General features: G+C 55.8%; 1 protein-coding gene across 1 annotated transcript in view; it reads left to right on the forward strand.

The window, feature by feature from the left end:
* DVL2 (dishevelled segment polarity protein 2) overlaps nucleotides 1–24,349 on the forward strand; it is a 114,238-nt gene that overhangs the window by 48,628 nt on the left and 41,261 nt on the right. The window contains exons 10-13 of the mRNA XM_068273808.1: nucleotides 5,806–5,873; nucleotides 5,967–6,101; nucleotides 6,764–6,913; nucleotides 21,837–22,013. Coding sequence (XP_068129909.1) covers nucleotides 5,806–5,873; nucleotides 5,967–6,101; nucleotides 6,764–6,913; nucleotides 21,837–22,013 — 530 coding nt within the window. The remainder of the gene's footprint in view (nucleotides 1–5,805; nucleotides 5,874–5,966; nucleotides 6,102–6,763; nucleotides 6,914–21,836; nucleotides 22,014–24,349) is intronic.

Here is a 24,349-nt window from a genome sequence, read left to right on the forward strand (position 1 = left end):
TACGCTCTCTCTGTGCCTGAGGTGTAATGTACGCTCTCTCTGTGCCTGAGGTGTAATGTACGCTCTCTCTGTGTCTGAGATGTAAGGTACGCTCTCTCTGTGCCTGAGGTGTAATGTACGCTCTCTCTTTGTGCCTGAGGTGAAATGTACGCTCTCTCTGTGTCTGAGCTGTAATGTACGCTCTCTCTGTGTCTGAGCTGTAATGTACGCTCTCTCTGTGTCTGAGCTGTAATGTACGCTCTCTCTGTGCCTGAGGTGTAATGTACGCTCTCTCTGTGCCTGAGGTGTAATGTACGCTCTCTCTGTGTCTGAGGTGTAATGTACGCTCTCTCTGTGTCTGAGGTGTAATGTACGCTCTCTCTGTGCCTGAGGTGTAATGTACGCTCTCTCTTTGTGCCTGAGGTGAAATGTACGCTCTCTCTGTGTCTGAGGTGTAATGTACGCTCTCGCTGTGTCTGCGGTGTAATGTACGCTCTCTCTGTGTCTGAGGTGTAAGGTACGCTCTCTCTCTGTGCCTGAGGTGTAATGTACGCTCTCTCTGTGTCTGCGGTGAAATGTACGCTCTCTCTGTGTCTGAGGTGTTATGTACGCTCTCTCTGTGTCTGAGGTGTAAGGTACGCTCTCTCTCTGTGCCTGAGGTGAAATGTACGCTCTCTCTGTGTCTGAGGTGTAATGTACGCTCTCTCTGTGCCCGAGGTGTAATGTACGCTCTCTCTGTGCCTGAGGTGTAATGTACGCTCTCTCTGTGCCTGAGGTGTAATGTACGCTCTCTCTGTGTCTGAGATGTAAGGTACGCTCTCTCTGTGCCTGAGGTGTAATGTACGCTCTCTCTTTGTGCCTGAGGTGAAATGTACGCTCTCTCTGTGTCTGAGCTGTAATGTACGCTCTCTCTGTGTCTGAGCTGTAATGTACGCTCTCTCTGTGTCTGAGCTGTAATGTACGCTCTCTCTGTGCCTGAGGTGTAATGTACGCTCTCTCTGTGCCTGAGGTGTAATGTACGCTCTCTCTGTGTCTGAGGTGTAATGTACGCTCTCTCTGTGTCTGAGGTGTAATGTACGCTCTCTCTGTGCCTGAGGTGTAATGTACGCTCTCTCTTTGTGCCTGAGGTGAAATGTACGCTCTCTCTGTGTCTGAGGTGTAATGTACGCTCTCGCTGTGTCTGCGGTGTAATGTACGCTCTCTCTGTGTCTGAGGTGTAAGGTACGCTCTCTCTCTGTGCCTGAGGTGTAATGTACGCTCTCTCTGTGTCTGCGGTGAAATGTACGCTCTCTCTGTGTCTGAGGTGTTATGTACGCTCTCTCTGTGTCTGAGGTGTAAGGTACGCTCTCTCTCTGTGCCTGAGGTGAAATGTACGCTCTCTCTGTGTCTGAGGTGTAATGTACGCTCTCTCTGTGTCTGAGGTGTAAGGTACGCTCTCTCTCTGTGCCTGAGGTGAAATGTACGCTCTCTCTGTGTCTGCGGTGAAATGTACGCTCTCTCTGTGTCTGAGGTGTTATGTACGCTCTCTCTGTGTCTGAGCTGTAATGTGCTCTTTGTGTCTGAGGTGTACTGTACGCTCTCTCTGTGCCTGAGGTGTAATGTACGCTCTCTCTGTGCCTGAGGTGTAATGTACGCTCTCTCTGTGCCTGAGGTGTAATGTACACTCTCTTTGTGCCTGAGGTGTAATGTACGCTCTCTCTGTGCCTGAGGTGTAATGTACGCTCTCTCTGTGTCTGAGGTGTAATGTACGCTCTCTCTGTGTCTGAGGTGTAATGTACGCTCTCTCTGTGCCTGAGGTGTAATGTACGCTCTCTCTGTGCCTGAGGTGTAATGTACACTCTCTCTGTGTCTGAGGTGTAATGTACGCTCTCTCTGTGTCTGAGGTTAAACGTACGCTCTCTCTGTGCCTGAGGTGTAATGTACGCTCTCTCTCTGTGCCTGAGGTGAAATGTACACTCTCTCTGTGTCTGCAGTGTAATGTACGCTCTCTCTGTGTCTGAGATGCAATGTACGCTCTCTCTGTGTCTGAGGTGTAATGTACGCTCTCTCTGTGCCTGAGCTGTAATGTACGCTCTCTCTGTGCCTGAGGTGTAATGTACGCTCTCTCTGTGCCTGAGGTGTAATGTACGCTCTCTCTGTGCCTGAGGTGTAATGTACGCTCTCTCTGTGTCTGAGGTGTAAGGTACGCTCTCTCTGTGCCTGAGGTGTAAGGTACGCTCTCTCTGTGCCTGAGGTGTAAGGTACGCTCTCTCTGTGCCTGAGGTGTAAGGTACGCTCGCTCTGTGTCTGAGGTGTAATGTACGCTCTCTGTGTCTGAGGTGTAATGTACGCTCTCTCTGTGTCTGCGGTGTATGGTACGCTCTCTCTGTGTCTGCGGTGTAAGGTACGCTCTCTCTGTGTCTGAGGTGTAATGTACGCTCTCTCTGTGTCTGAGGTGTAATGTACGCTCTCTCTGTGTCTGAGCTGTAATGTGCTCTTTGTGTCTGAGGTGCACTGTACGCTCTCTCTGTGCCTGAGGTGTAATGTACGCTCTCTCTGTGCCTGAGGTGAAATGTACACTCTCTCTGTGCCTGAGGTGTAATGTACGCTCTCTGTGTCTGCGGTGAAATGTACGCTCTCTCTGTGCCTGAGGTGTAATGTACGCTCTCTCTGTGTCTGAGGTGTAATGTACGCTCTCTCTGTGTCTGAGCTGTAATGTGCTCTCTGTGCCTGAGGTGAAATGTACACTCTCTCTGTGTCTGCAGTGTAATGTACGCTCTCTCTGTGTCTGAGATGCAATGTACGCTCTCTCTGTGTCTGAGGTGTAATATACGCTCTCTCTGTGCCTGAGGTGTAATGTACGCTCTCTCTGTGCCTGAGGTGTAATGTACGCTCTCTCTGTGTCTGAGGTGTAAGGTACGCTCTCTCTGTGCCTGAGGTGTAAGGTACGCTCTCTCTGTGCCTGAGGTGTAAGGTACGCTCGCTCTGTGCCTGAGGTGTAATGTACGCTCTCTCTGTGTCTGCGGTGTAATGTACGCTCTCTCTGTGTGTGAGCTGTAATGTACGCTCTCTCTGTGTCTGAGCTGTAATGTACGCTCTCTCTGTGTCTGAGCTGTAATGTACGCTCTCTCTGTGTCGGCGGTGTAATGTGCGCTCTCTCTGTGTCTGAGGTATAATGTACGCTCTCTCTGTGCCTGAGGTGCAATGTACGCTCTCTCTGTGTCTGAGGTGTAATGTACGCTCTGTGTCTGAGGTGTAATGTACGCTCTCTCTGTGCCTGAGGTGTAATGTACGCTCTCTCTGTGCCTGAGGTGTAATGTACGCTCTCTCTGTGCCTGAGGTGTAATGTACGCTCTGTGTCTGAGGTGTAATGTACGCTCTCTCTGTGTCTGAGGTGTAATGTACGCTCTGTGTCTGAGGTGTAATGTACGCTCTCTCTGTGCCTGAGGTGTAATGTACACTCTCTTTGTGCCTGAGGTGTAATGTACGCTCTCTCTGTGCCTGAGGTGTAAGGTACGCTCTCTCTGTGTCTGAGCTGTAATGTACGCTCTCTCTGTGTCTGAGGTGTAATGTACGCTCTCTCTGTGTCTGAGGTGTAATGTACGCTCGCTCTGTGCCTGAGGTGTAAGGTACGCTCTGTTTCTGAGGTGTAATGTACGCTCTCTCTGTGTCTGAGGTGTAATGTACGCTCTCTCTGTGCCTGAGGTGTAATGTACGCTCTCTCTGTGCCTGAGGTGTAATGTACGCTCTCTCTGTGCCTGAGGTGTAATGTACGCTCTCTCTGTGCCTGAGGTGAAATGTACGCTCTCTCTGTGCCTGAGGTGAAATGTACGCTCTCTCTGTGCCTGAGGTGTAATGTACGCTCTCTGTGTCTGAGGTGTAATGTACGCTCTCTCTGTGCCTGAGGTGTAATGTACGCTCTCTCTGTGCCTGAGGTGTAATGTACGCTCTCTCTGTGCCTGAGGTGTAATGTACGCTCTCTCTGTGCCTGAGGTGTAATGTACGCTCTCTGTGCCTGAGGTGTAAGGTACGCTCTCTCTGTGCCTGAGGTGTAAGATACGCTCTCTCTGTGTCTGAGGTGTAATGTACGCTCTCTCTGTGCCTGAGGTGTAATGTACGCTCTCTCTGTGCCTGAGGTGTAATGTACGCTCTCTCTGTGTCTGAGGTGAAATGTACGCTCTCTCTGTGTCTGAGCTGTAATTTACGCTCTCTCTGTGTCTGAGCTGTAATGTACGCTCTCTCTGTGTCTGAGCTGTAATGTACGCTCTCTCTGTGTCTGAGCTGTAATGTACGCTCTCTCTGTGTCTGAGCTGTAATGTACGCTCTCTCTGTGTCTGAGCTGTAATGTACGCTCTCTCTGTGCCTGAGGTGTAATGTACGCTCTATCTGTGCCTGAGGTGTAATGTACGCTCTATCTGTGCCTGAGGTGTAATGTACGCTCTATCTGTGCCTGAGGTGTAATGTACGCTCTATCTGTGCCTGAGGTGTAAGGTACGCTCTCTCTGTGCCTGAGGTGTAATGTACGCTCTCTCTCTGTGTCTGAGCTGTAATGTACGCTCTCTCTGTGTCTGAGCTGTAATGTACGCTCTCTCTGTGCCTGAGGTGTAATGTACGCTCTCTCTGTGTCTGAGGTGTAATGTACGCTCTCTCTGTGTCTGAGGTGTAATGTACGCTCTCTCTGTGTCTGAGGTGTAATGAACGCTCTCTCTGTGTCTGAGCTGTAATGTACGCTCTCTCTGTGTCTGAGCTGTAATGTACGCTCTCTCTGTGTCTGAGCTGTAATGTACGCTCTCTCTGTGTCTGAGCTGTAATGTACGCTCTCTCTGTGTCTGAGCTGTAATGTACGCTCTCTCTGTGTCTGAGCTGTAATGTACGCTCTCTCTGTGTCTGAGGTGTAATGTACGCTCTCTCTGTGTCTGAGGTGTAATGTACGCTCTCTCTGTGTCTGAGGTGTAATGTACGCTCTCTCTGTGTCTGAGGTGTAATGTACGCTCTCTCTGTGTCTGAGGTGTAATGTACGCTCTCTCTGTGTCTGAGGTGTAATGTACGCTCTCTCTGTGTCTGAGCTGTAATGTACGCTCTCTCTGTGTCTGAGCTGTAATGTACGCTCTCTCTGTGTCTGAGCTGTAATGTACGCTCTCTCTGTGTCTGAGCTGTAATGTACGCTCTCTCTGTGTCTGAGCTGTAATGTACGCTCTCTCTGTGTCTGAGCTGTAATGTACGCTCTCTCTGTGTCTGAGCTGTAATGTACGCTCTCTCTGTGCCTGGGGTGTAATGTACGCTCTCTCTGTGCCTGAGGTGTAAGGTACGCTCTCTCTGTGCCTGAGGTGTAAGGTACGCTCTCTCTGTGCCTGAGGTGTAAGGTACGCTCTCTCTGTGCCTGAGGTGTAATGTACGCTCTCTCTGTGTCTGCGGTGTAATGTACGCTCTCTCTGTGTCTGCGGTGTAATGTACGCTCTCTCTGTGTCTGCGGTGTAATGTACGCTCTCTCTGTGCCTGAGGTGTAATGTACGCTCTCTCTGTGCCTGAGGTGTAATGTACGCTCTCTCTGTGCCTGAGGTGTAATGTACGCTCTCTCTCTGTGCCTGAGGTGTAATGTACGCTCTCTCTGTGCCTGAGGTGTAATGTACGCTCTTTCTGAGTCTGCGGTGTAATGTACGCTCTTTCTGTGTCTGAGGTGTAATGTACGCTCTCTCTGTGTCTGCGGTGTAATGTACGCTCTCTCTGTGCCTGAGGTGTAATGTACCCTCTCTGTGTCTGAGGTGTAATGTACGCTCTCTCTGTGTCTGAGGTGTAATGTACGCTCTCTCTGTGTCTGAGGTGTAATGTGTGTTCTCTCTGTTTCAGGCCCATCATCCTGACTGTAGCAAAGTGTTGGGATCCGTCTCCGCAAGGATACTTCACTCTTCCCCGCAGTGAGTATGGTTTGGTGGGTGTTGGTAGCGGCCGTGGCACATACCACAAGACTCCTCTGTTCCTCCCTTTCACTGTGGTTTTCTTGTTTGCAGATGAGCCCATCCAGCCTATAGATCCGGCAGCCTGGGTGTCACACTCGGCAGCGCTGAGCGGCTCCTTCCCCGTGTACCCCGGCAGTGCATCCATGAGCAGCATGACATCCAGCACCTCCGTGACGGAGACAGAGTGTGAGTGGCCTAGCTGGCAGCTGTAATGTACGCTCTCTCTGTGTCTGAGGTGTAATGTACGCTCTCTCTGTGTCTGAGGTGTAATGTACGCTCTCTCTATCCTGCGCCGAAGTCTCATGTACACACTGTCATGTAATGTACATTCTCTCTGTGTCTGAGGTGTAATGTACGCTCTCTCTGTGTCTGAGGTGTAATGTACGCTCTCTCTGTGTCTGAGGTGTAATGTACGCTCTCTCTGTGTCTGAGGTGTAATGTACGCTCTCTCTGTGTCTGAGGTGTAATGTACGCTCTCTCTGTGTCTGAGGTGTAATGTACGCTCTCTCTGTGTCTGAGGTGTAATGTACGCTCTCTCTGTGTCTGAGGTGTAATGTACGCTCTCTCTGTGTCTGAGGTGTAATGTACGCTCTCTCTGTGTCTGAGGTGTAATGTACGCTCTCTCTGTGTCTGAGCTGTAATGTACGCTCTCTCTGTGTCGGCGGTGTAATGTGCGCTCTCTCTGTGTCTGAGGTATAATGTACGCTCTCTCTGTGCCTGAGGTGCAATGTACGCTCTCTCTGTGTCTGAGGTGTAATGTACGCTCTCTCTGTGTCTAAAGTGTAACGTCCAGCACCTCACACAGCGTGAGTGTCCTGTCTTTAATGGGTGACTGTCTGTCTCCGCAGTGTCGCACGGCCTCCCGCCGGTCTCTCTCTTCAGCCTCTCCATACACACAGACATGGTGTCAGTCGTGAAGGCCATGGCATCCCCAGAATCGGGCCTCGAGGTTCGAGATCGCATGTGGCTGAAGATCACCATTCCCAATGCCTTCCTGGGTGAGATGTTCTGTGGGGCCAGGCCATGATTGGGTGTAATGAGGGGGTGGGGCAGCGGGTGTAGACTGCGTCCTAAGAGACCTCCCCAAGCAAACAGACAGGCGGTATTTGGTTCCTCTGATCGTTTAGATGATGCCCCCGTTTTTACTAACCTCTCTGCGTCTGCTGTGTAATACTACTGCTCCGCCCCCACCCTCTGCCACTGCTGTGTAATACTACTGCTCCGCCCCCACCCTCTGCCACTGCTGTGTGATACTGCTCCGCCCCACCCTCTGCCACTGCTGTGTGATACTACTGCTCCGCCCCACCATCTGCGTCTGCTGTGTGATACTACTGCTCCGCCCCACCCTCTGCCACTGCTGTGTGATACTACTGCTCTGCCCCACCCTCTGCCACTGCTGTGTGATACTACTGCTCCGCCCCACCCTCTGCCACTGCTGTGTGATACTACTGCTCCTCCCCCCACCCTCTGCCACTGCTGTGTGATACTACTGCTCCGCCCCCACCCTCTGCCACTGCTGTGTGATACTACTGCTCCGCCTCCACCCTCTGCCACTGCTGTGTGATACTACTGCTCCGCCTCCACCCTCTGCCACTGCTGTGTGATACTACTGCTCCTCCCCCACCCTCTGCCACTGCTGTGTGATACTACTGCTCCGCCCCACCCTCTGCCACTGCTGTGTGATACTACTGCTCCGCCCCACCATCTGCGTCTGCTGTGTGATACTACTGCTCCGCCCCACCCTCTGCCACTGCTGTGTGATACTACTGCTCTGCCCCACCCTCTGCCACTGCTGTGTGATACTACTGCTCCGCCCCACCCTCTGCCACTGCTGTGTGATACTACTGCTCCTCCCCCCACCCTCTGCCACTGCTGTGTGATACTACTGCTCCGCCCCCACCCTCTGCCACTGCTGTGTGATACTACTGCTCCGCCTCCACCCTCTGCCACTGCTGTGTGATACTACTGCTCCGCCTCCACCCTCTGCCACTGCTGTGTGATACTACTGCTCCTCCCCCCACCCTCTGCCACTGCTGTGTGATACTAAGGCCGCTAGATGTGGCGAAACATGTCAGGCTTCTCCTGACAGCGTCCTTCTTACTCCCACATCCCCTCCAGCCTGCACCTCCTTGGTCCCATGGACTTTTCACATACAGGCCACTCAAGCTAGCCGATTGTCAGTACAAGGGAAGCTCAACATGTACCTGGACTGCCATATGAACTTTGCTTCTGAAGTATGGTAACTATGAGGTGGACACCATTTTAAGCACACACACGCTTGCCTGGCTGCACATGCCCTGCGATTGGGGGACTGTTAACTGCATCTGCCACACATGCTTTGCTCTCACCTGTGAGATTTCTCAGCTTTGCTTCACCTGTGTATAGGTTGCAACTGGAGGACTGTCTGCCTACATGGATTACTGCCTATCACTAGGCTACATCATTGGCTATGTTTATTGCTTGCCATTTCTCTGCTTAGATGCTGTCCATCTGCTTCAAGCTCCAGTGTGGTTTTGTGCTTATGTGTGCCTTTCTGGATGCTGCTGCTCAACTTGCTCCCTTGTGTCCATTACATGCTTCAGGAATATCACTCATGAGCTGTGCTTGTAGATGCTGGCTATGAATTGCTCATTACAGGCTGGGGCTGAATCTCTGGCCGTTCCATCTATATGAGTGGCACTATTACCAAATCTCCATGGTGCAGGTTACCACAAAATATGTACATATCATTTACGGGGGACTGCAGCCCCTGAGATGTTACGGGGTTTGTGAGGAGTAATTTTATGGGGGTGTTTTGAATATTCATGGGATATTTGTATTGTGTATATATATATTTTTTCATGCTGGTTGACATTGTTTGATATATGAATAAAGTTTCTGTCCTTTTCATGCACCCAAGAGCCAATTCTCAGTTCTATTTTCGCTTTACATGTATTTTGTTGGCATGTGCATGACGAGGATATTTATTATATCTTTTATGTTTATGGTATTACCATTCTATTCCTAGATCCATCATATCCCCATTTGACACTGCCCTACAATTGAGGCATTTGTTATATATTAGCTGTGTGATACTACTGCTCCGCCTCCACCCTCTGCCACTGCTATGTGATACTACTGCTCTGCCCCACCCTCTGCTACTGCTGTATGATACTACTGCTCCTTCCCCACCCTCTGCCACTGCTGTGTGATACTACTGCTCCGCCCTCTCCCTCTGCCACTGCTGTGTGATACTACTGCTCTGCCCCCACCCTCTGCCACTGCTGTATTATACTACTGCTCCGCCCCCACACTCTGCCACTGCTGTATGATAATATTGCTCCACCCTCTCCCTCTGCCACTGCTGTGTGATACTACTGCTCTGCCCCCACCCTCTGCCACTGCTGTGTGATACTACTGCTCCGCCTCCACCCTCTGCCACTGCTATGTGATACTACTGCTCCGCCCCCACCCTCTGCTACTGCTGTATGATACTACTGCTCCTTCCCCACCCTCTGCCACTGCTGTGTGATACTACTGCTCCGCCCCCACCCTCTGCCACTGCTGTATTATACTACTGCTCCGCCCCCACACTCTGCCACTGCTGTATGATAATATTGCTCCACCCTCTCCCTCTGCCACTGCTGTGTGATACTACTGCTCCGCCCCACCCTCTGCTACTGCTGTGATACTACTGCTCCGCCCCCACCCTCTGCCACTGCTGTGTGATACTACTGCTCCGCCCCCACCCTCTGCCACTGCTGTGTGATACTACTGCTCTGCCCCCACCCTCTGCCACTGCTGGGTGATACTACTGCTCCGCCCCCACCCTCTGCCACTGCTGTGTGATACTACTGCTCTGCCTCCCCCACTCTGCCACTGCTGTGTGATACTACTGCTCCTCCCCCACCCTCTGCCACTGCTGTGTGATACTACTGCTCCGCCCCCACCCTCTGCCACTGCTGTGTGATACTACTGCTCCGCCCCACCCTCTGCTACTGCTGTATGATACTACTGCTCCGCCCTCTCCCTCTGCCACTGCTGTGTGATACTACTGCTCTGCCCCACCCTCTGCCACTGCTGTGTGATACTACTGCTCCGCCCCACCCTCTGCCACTGCTGTTTGATACTACTGCTCCGCCCCCACCCTCTGCCACTGCTGTGTGATACTACTGCTCCGCTCCCTCCCTCTGCCACTGCTGTGTGATACTACTGCTCCTCCCCCACTCTCTGCCACTGCTGTGTGATAATACTGCTCTGCCTCCCCCACTCTCTGCCACTGCTGTGTGATACTACTGCTCCGCCCCCACCCTCTGCCACTGCTGTATGATAGTGCTGCTCTGCCCCCCACCCTCTGCCACTGCTGTGTGATACTACTGCTCTGCCCCACCCTCTGCAACTGCTGTGTGATACTACTGCTCCGCCTCCACCCTCTGCCACTGCTGTATACTACTGCTCCGCCCCCCACCCTCTGCCACTGCTGTGTGATTCTACTGCTCCGCCCTCTGCCACTGCTGTGTGATACTGCTGCTCTGCCCCACCCTCTGCCACTGCTGTGTGATACTACTGCTCCGCCCCACCATCTGCCACTGCTGTGTGATACTACTGCTCCGCCCCCCACCCTCTGCCACTGATGTGTGATACTACTGCTCCTCCCCCACTCTCTGCCACTGCTGTATGATACTACTGCTCCGTCCCCACCCTCTGCCACTGCTGTGTGATACTACTGCTCCGCCCCCCACCCTCTGCCACTGCTGTGTGATACTACTGCTCCGCCCCCACCCTCTGCCACTGCTGTGTGATACTACTGCTCTGCCCCACCCTCTGCCACTGCTGTGTGATACTTCTGCTCCGCCCCCCACCCTCTGCCACTGCTGTATACTACTGCTCCGCCCCCCACCCTCTGCCACTGCTGTGTGATACTGCTGCTCTGCCCCACCCTCTGCCACTGCTGTGTGATACTACTGCTCCTCCCTCTGCCACTGCTGTGTGATACTACTGCTCCGCCTCCACCCTCTGCCACTGCTGTGTGATACTACTGCTCCGCCCCACCCTCTGCCACTGCTGTGTGATACTACTGCTCCTCCATCTGCCACTGCTGTGTGATACTACTGCTCTGCCCCCACCCTCTGCCACTGATGTGTGATAATATTGCTCCACCTCCACCCTCTGCCACTGCTGTGTGATACTACTGCTCCTCCCCCACTCTCTGCCACTGCTGTATGATACTACTGCTCCGTCCCCACCCTCTGCCACTGCTGTGTGATACTACTGCTCCGCCCCCCACCCTCTGCCACTGCTGTGTGATACTACTGCTCCGCCCCCCACCCTCTGCCACTGCTGTGTTATACTACTGCTCCGCCCCCACCCTCTGCTACTGCTGTGATACTACTGCTCCGCCCCCACCCTCTGCCACTGCTGTATGATACTACTGCTCCGCCCTCTCCCTCTGCCACTGCTGTGTGATACTACTGCTCCGCCCCCCACCCTCTGCCACTGCTTTGTGATACTACTGCTCCGCCCCCACCCTCTGCCACTGCTTTGTGATACTACTGCTCCGCCCCCACCCTCTGCCACTGCTGTGTGATACTACTGCTCCTCCCCCACTCTCTGCCACTGCTGTATGATACTACTGCTCCGTCCCCACCCTCTGCCACTGCTGTGTGATACTACTGCTCCTCCCCCACTCTCTGCCACTGCTGTATGATACTACTGCTCCGCCCCCACCCTCTGCCACTGCTGTGTGATACTACTGCTCTGCCCCCACCCTCTGCCACTGCTGTGTAATACTACTGCTCCGCCTCCACCCTCTGCCACTGCTGTGTGATACTACTGCTCCTCCCCCACTCTCTGCCACTGCTGTATGATACTACTGCTCCGTCCCCACCCTCTGCCACTGCTGTGTGATACTACTGCTCCGCCCCACCATCTGCCACTGCTGTGTGATACTACTGCTCCTCCCTCTGCCACTGCTGTGTGATACTACTGCTCCGCCCCCACCCTCTGCCACTGCTGTGTGATACTACTGCTCCGCCCCCACCCTCTGCCACTGCTGTGTGATACTACTGCTCCTCCCCCACCCTCTGCCACTGCTGTGTGATACTACTGCTCCGCCCCCACCCTCTGCCACTGCTGTGTGATACTACTGCTCCTCCCCCACTCTCTGCCACTGCTGTGTGATACTACTGCTCCTCCCTCTGCCACTGCTGTGTGATACTACTGCTCCGCCCCCACCCTCTGCCACTGCTGTGTGATACTACTGCTCTGCCACTGCTGTGTGATACTACTGCTCTGCCTCCACCCTCTGCCACTGCTGTGTGATACTACTGCTCCGCCCCCACCCTCTGCCACTGCTGTGATACTACTGCTCCGCCCCCACCCTCTGCCACTGCTTTGTGATACTACTGCTCCGCCTCCACTCTCTGCCACTGCTGTATGATACTACTGCTCCGCCCCCACACTCTGCTACTGCTGTATGATACTACTGCTCTGCCCTCTCCCTCTGCCACTGCTGTGTGATACTACTGCTCCGCCCCCACCCTCTGCTACTGCTGTGTGATACTACTGCTCCGCCCCCACCCTCTGCTACTGCTGTATGATACTGCTGATCTGCCAACACCCTCTGCCACTGCTGTGTGATACTGCTCCGCCCCCACCCTCTGCCACTGCTGTGTGATACTGCTCCGCCCCCACCCTCTGCTACTGCTGTGTGATACTACTGCTCCTCCCCCACTCTCTGCCACTGCTGTGTGATACTGCTCCGCCCCCACCCTCTGCCACTGCTGTGTGATACTGCTCCGCCCCCACCCTCTGCCACTGCTGTGTGATACTGCTCCGCCCCCACCCTCTGCTACTGCTGTGTGATACTACTGCTCCTCCCCCACTCTCTGCCACTGCTGTGTGATACTACTGCTCCGCCCCACCCTCTGCCACTGCTGTATGATACTACTGCTCCGTCCCCACCCTCTGCCACTGCTGTGTGATACTACTGCTCTGCCCCACCATCTGCCACTGCTGTGTGATACTACTGCTCCGCCCCCACCCTCTGCCACTGCTGTGTGATACTGCTCCGCCCCCACCCTCTGCCACTGCTGTGTGATACTACTGCTCCGTCCCCACCCTCTGCAACTGCTTTGTGATACTACTGCTCCTCCCCCACTCTCTGCCACTGCTGTGTGATACTACTGCTCCGTCCCCACCCTCTGCCACTGCTGTGTGATACTACTGCTCCGTCCCCACCCTCTGCTACTGCTGTATTATACTACAGCTCCTCCCCCACCCTCTGCCACTGCTGTATACTACTGCTCCGCCCCCCACCCTCTGCCACTGCTGTGTGATTCTACTGCTCCGCCCTCTCCCTCTGCCACTGCTGTGTGATACTGCTGCTCTGCCCCACCCTCTGCCACTGCTGTGTGATACTACTGCTCCGCCCCACCCTCTGCCACTGCTGTGTGATACTACTGCTCCTCCCTCTGCCACTGCTGTGTGATACTACTGCTCCGCCTCCACCCTCTGCCACTGCTGTGTGATACTACTGCTCCGCCCCACCCTCTGCCACTGCTGTGTGATACTACTGCTCCTCCCTCTGCCACTGCTGTGTGATACTACTGCTCTGCCCCCACCCTCTGCCACTGATGTGTGATAATATTGCTCCACCTCCACCCTCTGCCACTGCTGTGTGATACTACTGCTCCTCCCCCACTCTCTGCCACTGCTGTATGATACTACTGCTCCGCCCCCACCCTCTGCCACTGCTGTGTGATACTACTGCTCTGCCCCCACCCTCTGCCACTGCTGTGTAATACTACTGCTCCGCCTCCACCCTCTGCCACTGCTGTGTGATACTACTGCTCCTCCCCCACTCTCTGCCACTGCTGTATGATACTACTGCTCCGTCCCCACCCTCTGCCACTGCTGTGTGATACTACTGCTCCGCCCCACCATCTGCCACTGCTGTGTGATACTACTGCTCCTCCCTCTGCCACTGCTGTGTGATACTACTGCTCCTCCCCCACCCTCTGCCACTGCTGTGTGATACTACTGCTCCGCCCCCACCCTCTGCCACTGCTGTGTGATACTACTGCTCCTCCCCCACTCTCTGCCACTGCTGTGTGATACTACTGCTCCTCCCTCTGCCACTGCTGTGTGATACTACTGCTCTGCCCCACCATCTGCCACTGCTGTGTGATACTACTGCTCCGCCCCCACCCTCTGCCACTGCTGTGTGATACTGCTCCGTCCCCACCCTCTGCAACTGCTTTGTGATACTACTGCTCCTCCCCCACTCTCTGCCACTGCTGTGTGATACTACTGCTCCGTCCCCACCCTCTGCCACTGCTGTGTGATACTACTGCTCCGTCCCCACCCTCTGCTACTGCTGTATTATACTACAGCTCCTCCCCCACCCTCTGCCACTGCTGTATACTACTGCTCCGCCCCCCACCCTCTGCCACTGCTGTGTGATTCTACTGCTCCGCCCTCTCCCTCTGCCACTGCTGTGTGATACTGCTGCTCTGCCCCACCCTCTGCCACTGCTGTGTGATACTACTGCTCCGCCCCACCCTCTGCCACTGCTGTGTGATACTACTGCTCCTCCCTCTGCCACTGCTGTGTGATACTACTGCTCCGCCTCCACCCTCTGCCACTGCTGTGTGATACTACTGCTCCGCCCCACCCTCTGCCACTGCTGTGTGATACTACTGCTCCTCCCTCTGCCACTGCTGTGTGATACTACTGCTCTGCCCCCACCCTCTGCCACTGATGTGTGATAATATTGCTCCACCTCCACCCTCTGCCACTGCTGTGTGATACTACTGCTCCGCCCCCACACTCTGCCACTGCTTTGTAATACTACTGCTCCTCCCCCACCCTCTGCCACTGCTGTGTGATACTACTGCTCCGTCCCCACCTTCTGCCACTGCTGTGTGATACTACTGCTCCGCCCCCCACCCTCTGCCACTGCTGTGTGATACTACTGCTCCGCCCCCCACCCTCTGCCACTGCTGTGTAATACTACTGCTCCGCCCCCACCCTCTGCTACTGCTGTGATACTACTGCTCCGCCCCCACCCTCTGCCACTGCTGTATTATACTACTGCTCCGCCCCCACACTCTGCCACTGCTGTATGATACTACTGCTCCGCCCTCTCCCTCTGCCACTGCTGTGTGATACTACTGCTCCGCCCCCCACCCTCTGCCACTGCTTTGTGATACTACTGCTCCGCCCCCACCCTCTGCCACTGCTTTGTGATACTACTGCTCCGCCCCCACCCTCTGCCACTGCTGTGTGATACTACTGCTCCTCCCCCACTCTCTGCCACTGCTGTATGATACTACTGCTCCGTCCCCACCCTCTGCCACTGCTGTGTGATACTTCTGCTCCGTCCCCACCCTCTGCCACTGCTGTGTGATACTACTGCTCCTCCCCCACTCTCTGCCACTGCTGTATGATACTACTGCTCCTCCCCCACTCTCTGCCACTGCTGTATGATACTACTGCTCCTCCCCCACTCTCTGCCACTGCTGTATGATACTACTGCTCTGCCCCCACCCTCTGCCACTGCTGTATGATACTACTGCTCCGCCCTCTCCCTCTGCCACTGCTGTGTGATTCTACTGCTCCGCCCTCTCCCTCTGCCACTGCTGTGTGATACTACTGCTCTGCCCCCTCCCTCTGCTACTGCTGTGTGATACTACTGCTCCGCCCCCACCCTCTGCCACTGCTGTATACTACTGCTCCGCCCCCCACCCTCTGCCACTGCTGTGTGATACTACTGCTCCGCCCCCACCCTCTGCCACTGCTGTGTGATACTGCTCCGTCCCCACCCTCTGCCACTGCTGTGTGATACTACTGCTCCGCCCCCACACTCTGCCACTGCTGTGTGATACTGCTCCGTCCCCACCCTCTGCCACTGCTGTGTGATACTACTGCTCCGCCCCCACCCTCTGCCACTGCTGTGTGATACTACTGCTCTGCCCCCCACCCTCTGCCACTGCTGTGTGATACTACTGCTCCGCCCCCACCCTCTGCCACTGCTGTGTGATACTACTGCCCCCCCACCCACCCTCTGCCACTGCTGTGTGATACTACTGCTCCGCCCCCACCCTCTGCCACTGCTGTGTGATACTACTGCTCCGTCCCCACCCTCTGCCACTGCTGTGTGATACTGCTGCTCCGCCCCACCATCTGCTACTGCTGTATGATACTACTGCTCCTCCCCCACTCTCTGCCACTGCTGTGTGATACTGCTGCTCCGCCCCACCATCTGCTACTGCTGTATGATACTACGTTTCTGCCCCGCCCTCTGCCACTGCTGTGTGATACAACTGCTCCGCCCCCACCCTCTGCCACTGCTGTGTGATACTACTGCTCTGCCTCCACCCTCTGCCACTGCTGTGTGATACTGCTCCGCCCCCACCCTCTGCCACTGCTGTGTGATACTACTGCTCCGTCCCCACCCTCTGCCACTGCTTTGTGATACTACTGCTCCTCCCCCACTCTCTGCCACTGCTGTGTGATACTGCTGCTCCGCCCCACCATCTGCTACTGCTGTATGATACTACGTTTCTGCCCCGCCCTCTGCCACTGCTGTGTAATACTACTGCTCCACCCCACCCTCTGCCACTGCTGTATACTACTGCTCCGCCCCCACCCTCTGACACTGCTGTGTGATACTACTGCTCCGTCCCCACCCTCTGCCACTGCTGTGTGATACTACTGCTCTGCCCCCTCCCTCTGCTACTACTGTGTGATACTACTGCTCCGCCCCCACCCTCTGCTACTGCTGTATGATACTACTGCTCCGCCCTCTCCCTCTGCCACTGCTGTGTGATACTACTGCTCCGCCCCCACCCTCTGCCACTGCTGTGTGATACTACTGCTCCGTCCTCACACTCTGCCACTGCTGTATGATACTACTGCTCCTCCCCCACCCTCTGCCACTGCTGTGTGATACTTCTGCTCCTCCCCCACCCTCTGCCACTGCTGTGTGATACTACTGCTCCGCCCCACCCTCTGCTACTGCTGTGATACTACTGCTCCGCCCCCTCCCTCTGCCACTGCTGTGTGATACTACTGCTCCGCCCCCTCCCTCAGCCACTGCTGTATATTATTGCTCCGCCCTCTCCCTTAACCACTGCTGTATATTACTGCTCCGCCCCCTCCCTCAGCCACTGCTGTGATACTACTGCCCCGCCCCACCCTCTGCAACTGCTGTGATGCTACTGCTCCGCCCCACCCTCTGCAACTGCTGTGATACTACTGCTCCGCCCCCACCGTCTGCCACTGCTGTATGATACTACTTCTCCGCCCCCTCCCTCTGCCACTGCTGTGATACTACTGCTCCGCCCCAACCTCTGCAACTGCTGTGATACTACTGCTCCGTCCCCACACTCTGCCACTGCTGTACGATACTACTGCTCCGCCCCCACACTCTGCCACTGCTTTGTAATACTACTGCTCCGCCCCCACACTCTGCCACTGCTTTGTAATACTACTGCTCCGCCCCCACCCTCTGCCACTGCTTTGTAATACTTCTCCGCCACCACCCTCTGCCACTGCTGTGTAATACTACTGCTCCGCCCCACCCTCTGCAACTGCTGTGATACTACTGCTCCGCCCCCACCCTCTGCCACTGCTGTGTGATACTACTGCTCTGCCCCCACCCTCTGCCACTGCTGTGTAATACTACTGCTCTGCCCCCACCCTCTGCCACTGCTGGGTGATACTACTGCTCTGCCCCACCCTCTGCCACTGCTGGGTGATACTACTGCTCCGCCTCCACCCTCTGCCACTGCTGTATGATACTACTGCTCCTCCCTCTGCCACTGCTGTGTGATACTACTGCTCCTCCCTCTGCCACTGCTGGGTGATACTACTGCTCCGCCTCCACCCTCTGCCACTGCTGTATGATACTACTGCTCCTCCCTCTGCCACTGCTGTATGATACTACTGCCCCCCCACCCACCCTCTGCCACTGCTGTGTGATACTACTGCTCCTCCCCCACCCTCTGCCACTGCTGTGTGATACTACTGCTCCGTCCCCACCCTCTGCCACTGCTGTGTGATACTACTGCTCTGCCCCACCATCTGCCACTGCTGTGTGATACTACTGCTCCGCCCCCCACCCTCTGCCACTGCTGTGTAATACTACTGCTCTGCCCCCACCCTCTGCCACTGCTGTGTGATACTTCTGCTCCGTCCCCACCCTCTGCCACTGCTGTGTGATACTTCTGCTCCGCCCCCCACCCTCTGCCACTGATGTGTGATACTACTGCTCCTCCCCCACCCTCTGCCCCTGCTGTGTGATACTACTACTGCTCCGCCCCCACCCTCTGCCACTGCTGTGTGATACTGCTCTGCCCCACCATCTGCCACTGCTGTGTGATACTACTGCTCCGCCCCACACCCTCTGCCACTGCTGTGTAATACTGCTGCTCTGCCCCACCCTCTGCCACTGCTGTGTGATACTACTGCTCCGCCCCACCCTCTGCCACTGCTGTGTGATACTACTGCTCCTCCCTCTGCCACTGCTGTGTGATACTGCTCTGCCCCCACCCTCTGCCACTGCTGTGTGATACTTCTGCTCCGTCCCCACCCTCTGCCACTGCTGTGTGATACTACTGCTCCGCCCCCACCCTCTGCCACTGCTGTGTGATACTACTGCTCCGCCCCCACCCTCTGCCACTGCTGTGTGATACTACTGCTCCTCCCCCACCCTCTGCCACTGCTGTGTGATACTACTGCTCCGCCCCCACCCTCTGCCACTGCTGTGTGATACTACTGCTCCGCCCCACCATCTGCGTCTGCTGTGTGATACTACTGCTCCTCCCTCTGCCACTGCTGTGTGATACTACTGCTCCTCCCCCACCCTCTGCCACTGCTGTGTGATACTACTGCTCCACCCCACCCTCTGCCACTGCTGTATACTACTGCTCCGCCCCCACCCTCTGACACTGCTGTGTGATACTACTGCTCCGCCCCACCATCTGCGTCTGCTGTGTGATACTACTGCTCCTCCCTCTGCCACTGCTGTGTGATACTACTGCTCCGCCCCCACCCTCTGACACTGCTGTGTGATACTACTGCTCCGTCCCCACCCTCTGCCACTGCTATGTGATACTACTGCTCCGCCCCCTCCCTCTGCTACTGCTGTGTGATACTACTGCTCCGTCCCCACCCTCTGCCACTGCTGTGTGATAGTGCTGCTCTGCCCCCACCCTCTGCCACTGCTGTATGATACTACTGCTCCTCCCCCACCCTCTGCCACTGCTGTGTGATACTACTGCTCCGCCCTCTCCCTCTGCCACTGCTGTGTGATACTACTGCTCCGCCCCACCCTCTGCTACTGCTGTGATACTACTGCTCCGTCCCCACCCTCTGCCACTGCTGTGTGATACTACTGCTCCTCCCCCACCCTCTGCCACTGCTGTGTGATAGTGCTGCTCTGCCCCCCACCCTCTGCCACTGCTGTGTGATACTACTGCTCCGCCCCACCCTCTGCCACTGCTGTGTGATACTACTGCTCCGCCCCACCCTCTGCTACTGCTGTGATACTACTGCTCCGCCCCCTCCCTCTGCCACTGCTGTGTGATACTACTGCTCCGCCCCCTCCCTCAGCCACTGCTGTATATTATTGCTCCGCCCTCTCCCTTAGCCACTGCTGTATATTACTGCTCCGCCCCCTCCCTCAGCCACTGCTGTGATACTACTGCCCCGCCCCACCCTCTGCAACTGCTGTGATGCTACTGCTCCGCCCTACCCTCTGCAACTGCTGTGATACTACTGCTCCGCCCCCACCGTCTGCCACTGCTGTATGATACTACTGCTCCGCCCCCACACTCTGCTACTGCTGTATGATACTACTGCTCCGCCCTCTCCCTCTGCCACTGCTGTGTGATACTACTGCTCCGCCCCACCCTCTGCCACTGCTGTGTGATACTACTGCTCCGCCCCACCCTCTGCAACTGCTGTGTGATACTACTGCTCCGTCCCCACACTCTGCTACTGCTGTATGATACTACTGCTCCGCCCTCTCCCTCTGCCACTGCTGTGTGATACTACTGCTCCGCCCTCTCCCTCTGCCACTGCTGTGTGATACTACTGCTCCGCCCCACCCTCTGCCACTGCTGTACGATACTACTGCTCCGCCCCCACACTCTGCCACTGCTTTGTAATACTACTGCTCCGCCCCCACACTCTGCCACTGCTTTGTAATACTACTGCTCCGCCCCCACCCTCTGCCACTGCTTTGTAATACTTCTCCGCCCCCACCCTCTGCCACTGCTGTGTAATACTACTGCTCCGCCCCACCCTCTGCAACTGCTGTGATACTACTGCTCCGCCCCCACCCTCTGCCACTGCTGTGTGATACTACTGCTCTGCCCCCACCCTCTGCCACTGCTGTGTGATACTACTGCTCTGCCCCACCCTCTGCCACTGCTGGGTGATACTACTGCTCCGCCTCCACCCTCTGCCACTGCTGTGTGATACTACTGCTCCGCCCCCACCCTCTGCCACTGCTGTGTAATACTACTGCTCCTCCCTCTGCCACTGCTGTGTGATACTACTGCTCCTCCCTCTGCCACTGCTGGGTGATACTACTGCTCCGCCTCCACCCTCTGCCACTGCTGTATGATACTACTGCTCCTCCCTCTGCCACTGCTGTATACTACTGCCCCCCCACCCACCCTCTGCCACTGCTGTGTGATACTACTGCTCCGCCCCCACCCTCTGCGTCTGCTGTGTGATACTACTGCTCCGCCCCACCCTCTGCCACTGCTGTGTGATACTACTGCTCCGCCCCCACCCTCTGCCACTGCTGTGTGATACTACTGCTCCGCCCCACCCTCTGCTACTGCTGTGTGATACTACTGCTCCGCCCCACCCTCTGCCACTGCTGTGTGATACTACTGCTCCGCCCCCACCCTCTGCCACTGCTGTGTGATACTTCTGCTCCGTCCCCACCCTCTGCCACTGCTGTGTGATACTTCTGCTCCGTCCCCACCCTCTGCCACTGCTGTGTGATACTACTGCTCCGTCCCCACCCTCTGCCACTGCTGTGTGATACTACTGCTCCGCCCCCACCCTCTGCTACTGCTGTATGATACTACTGCTCCGCCCTCTCCCTCTGCCACTGCTGTGTGATACTACTGCTCCGCCTCCACCCTCTGCCACTGCTGTATTATACTACTGCTCCGCCCCCACACTCTGCTACTGCTGTATGATACTACTGCTCCGCCCTCTCCCTCTGCCACTGCTGTATGATACTACTGCTCCGCCCTCTCCCTCTGCCACTGCTGTATGATACTACTGCTCCGCCCCCACCCTCTGCCACTGCTGTGTGATACTACTGCTCCTCCCTCTGCCACTGCTGTGTGATACTACTGCTCCTCCCTCTGCCACTGCTGGGTGATAATACTGCTCCGCCTCCACCCTCTGCCACTGCTATATGCTACTGCTTCGCCCCCACCCTTTGCCACTGCTGTGTGATACTAATGCTCCGCCCCCACCCTCTGCTACTGCTGTGTAATACTGCTCTGCCCCCACCCTCTGCTACTGCTGTTTCACTACTGCTCCGCCCCCACCCTCTGCCACTGCTGTGATACTACTGCTCTGCCTCCACCCTCTGCTACTGCTGTGTGATACTGCTCCGCCTCCACCCTCTGCTACTGCTGTGTGTCACTACTGCTCTGCCCCCACCCTCTGCTACTGCTGTTTCACTACTGCTCTGCCTCCACCCTCTGCTACTGCTGTGATACTGCTCCGCCCCCACCCTCTGCTACTGCTGTGTGTCACTACTGCTCTGCCTCTACCCTCTGCTACTGCTGTGTAATACTGCTGCTCCGCCCCCTCCCTCTGCCAGTCCCGTGTGTTGCTACTGCCCCCAGCATTGGTTGATTGTAGAATATTTCCGGTAAAGCTTCTTCTTGTCGCCCCCTGCAGGCTCTGATGTTGTGGACTGGCTTTACCATCATGTTGAGGGCTTCCAGGACCGGAGGGAGGCTCGGAAGTTTGCCAGCAATTTGTTGAAAGCCGGATTTATCCGACACACAGTCAACAAGATCACCTTCTCCGAGCAGTGTTACTACATATTCGGGGACCTGACCGGCTGCGAGAACTGTAACTATCCTCCTAATCCTCTGTCTATCCTACTCCTCATCCTCTGTGTCTATCCTCCTCCTCTGTGTCTATCCTCCTCCTCCTCTGTGTCTATCCTCCTCCTCCTCTGTGTCTATCCTCCTCATCCTCCTGTGTCTATCCTCCTCATCCTCCTCTGTGTCTATCCTCCTCATCCTCCTGTGTCTATCCTCCTCCTCCCCCTCCGTGTCTATCCTCCCCCTCCGTGTCTATCCTCCTCTGTGTCTATCATCCTCCTCCTCCTCCTCCTCCTCCGTGTCTATCCTCCTCCTCCTCTGTGTCTATCCTCCTCCTCCTCTGTGTCTATCCTCCTCCTCCTCCTCCTCCTCCTCCTCTGTGTCTATCCTCCTCCTCCTCCTCCTCCTCCTCCTCCTCCTCCTCCTCCTCCTCCTCCTCCTCCTCCTCCTCTGTGTCTATCCTCCTCCTCCTCCTCTGTGTCTATCCTCCTCCTCCTCCTCCTCCTCTGTGTCTATTCTCCTCCTCATCCTCCTGTGTCTATCCTCCTTCTCCACCTCCTCCTCTGTGTCTATCCTCCTCCTCCTCCTCTGTGTCTATCCTCCTCCTCCTCCTCATCCTCCTGTGTCTATCCTCCTCCTCCTCCTCCTCCTCTGTGTCTATTCTCCTCCTCATCCTCCTGTGTCTATCCTCCTCATCCTCCTCTGTGTCTATCCTCATCCTCTGTGTCTATCCTCCTCATCCTCTGTGTCTATCCTCCTCCTCCCCCTCCGTGTCTATCCTCCCCCTCCGTGTCTATCCTCCTCTGTGTCTATCATCCTCCTCCTCCTCCTCCTCCTCCTCCTCCTCCTCCTCCTCCTCTGTGTCTATCCTCCTCCTCCTCCTCCTCCTCCTCCTCCTCCTCCTCCTCCTCCTCTGTGTCTATCCTCCTCCTCCTCTGTGTCTATCCTCCTCCTCCTCCTCCTCTGTGTCTATCCTCCTCCTCCTCCTCTGTGTCTATCCTCCTCCTCCTCCTCTGTGTCTATCCTCCTCCTCCTCCTCTGTGTCTATTCTCCTCCTCATCCTCCTGTGTCTATCCTCCTCATCCTCCTCTGTGTCTATCCTCATCCTCTGTGTCTATCCTCCTCATCCTCTGTGTCTATCCTCCTCCTCCCCCTCCGTGTCTATCCTCCCCCTCCGTGTCTATCCTCCTCTGTGTCTATCATCCTCCTCCTCCTCCTCCTCCTCCTCCTCCTCCTCCTCCTCCTCCTCCTCCGTGTCTATCCTCCTCCTCCTCTGTGTCTATCCTCCTCCTCCTCCTCCTCCTCCTCCTCCTCTGTGTCTATCCTCCTCCTCCTCCTCTGTGTCTATCCTCCTCCTCCTCCTCCTCTGTGTCTATTCTCCTCCTCCTCCTCCTCCTCTGTGTCTATTCTCCTCCTCCTCCTCCTCCTCTGTGTCTATCCTCCTCCTCCTCCTCTGTGTCTATCCTCCTCCTCCTCCTCTGTGTCTATCCTCCTCCTCCTCTGTGTCTTGCCTCCTCCTCCTCTGTGTCTTGCCTCCTCCTCCTCTGTGTCTATCCTCCTCCTCCTCTGTGTCTATCCTCCTCCTCCTCTGTGTCTTGCCTCCTCCTCCTCTGTGTCTTGCCTCCTTCTCCTCCTCCTCCTCCTCTGTCTTGCCGCCTCCTCCTTCTCCTCCTCCTCTGTGTCTTGCCGCCTCCTCCTCCTCTGTGTCTTGCCGCCTCCTCCTTCTCCTCCTCCTCTGTGTCTTGCCGCCTCCTCCTCTGTGTCTTGCCTCCTCCTCTGTGTCTTGCCTCCTCCTCCTCCTTCTCCTCCTCCTCTGTGTCTATCCTCCTCCTCCACTGTGTCTATTTTCCTCCTCCACTGTGTCTATCCTCCTCCTCCTTTTCCTCCTCCTCCTCTGTGTCTATCCTCCTCCTCCTCTGTGTCTATCCTCCTCCTCCTCTTCCTCCTCCTCCTCTGTGTCTATCCTCCTCCTCCTCTGTGTCTATCCTCCTCCTCCTCTTCCACTGTGTCTATCCTCCTCCTCCACTGTGTCTATCCTCCTCCTCCTCTTCCACTGTGTCTATCCTCCTCCTCCACTGTGTCTATCCTCCTCCTCCTCCTCCTCCTCCTCCTCCACTGTGTCTATCCTCCTCCTCTGTGTCTATCCTCCTCCTCCTCCTCCTCCTCCTCCGTGTCTATCCTCCTCCTCCTCTGTGTCTATCCTCCTCCTCCTCTGTGTCTATCCTCCTCCTCCTCCTCTATGTCTTCCCTCCTCCTCCTCCTCCTCTGTGTCTTCCCTCCTCCTCCTCTTCCTCCTCTGTGTCTATCCTCCTCCTCCTCTGTGTCTATCCTCCTCCACCTCCTCCTCCTCTGTGTCTATCC

The sequence above is a fragment of the Hyperolius riggenbachi genome, chromosome 3, assembly GCF_040937935.1.
Source record: "Hyperolius riggenbachi isolate aHypRig1 chromosome 3, aHypRig1.pri, whole genome shotgun sequence".
NCBI lineage: Eukaryota > Metazoa > Chordata > Amphibia > Anura > Hyperoliidae > Hyperolius > Hyperolius riggenbachi.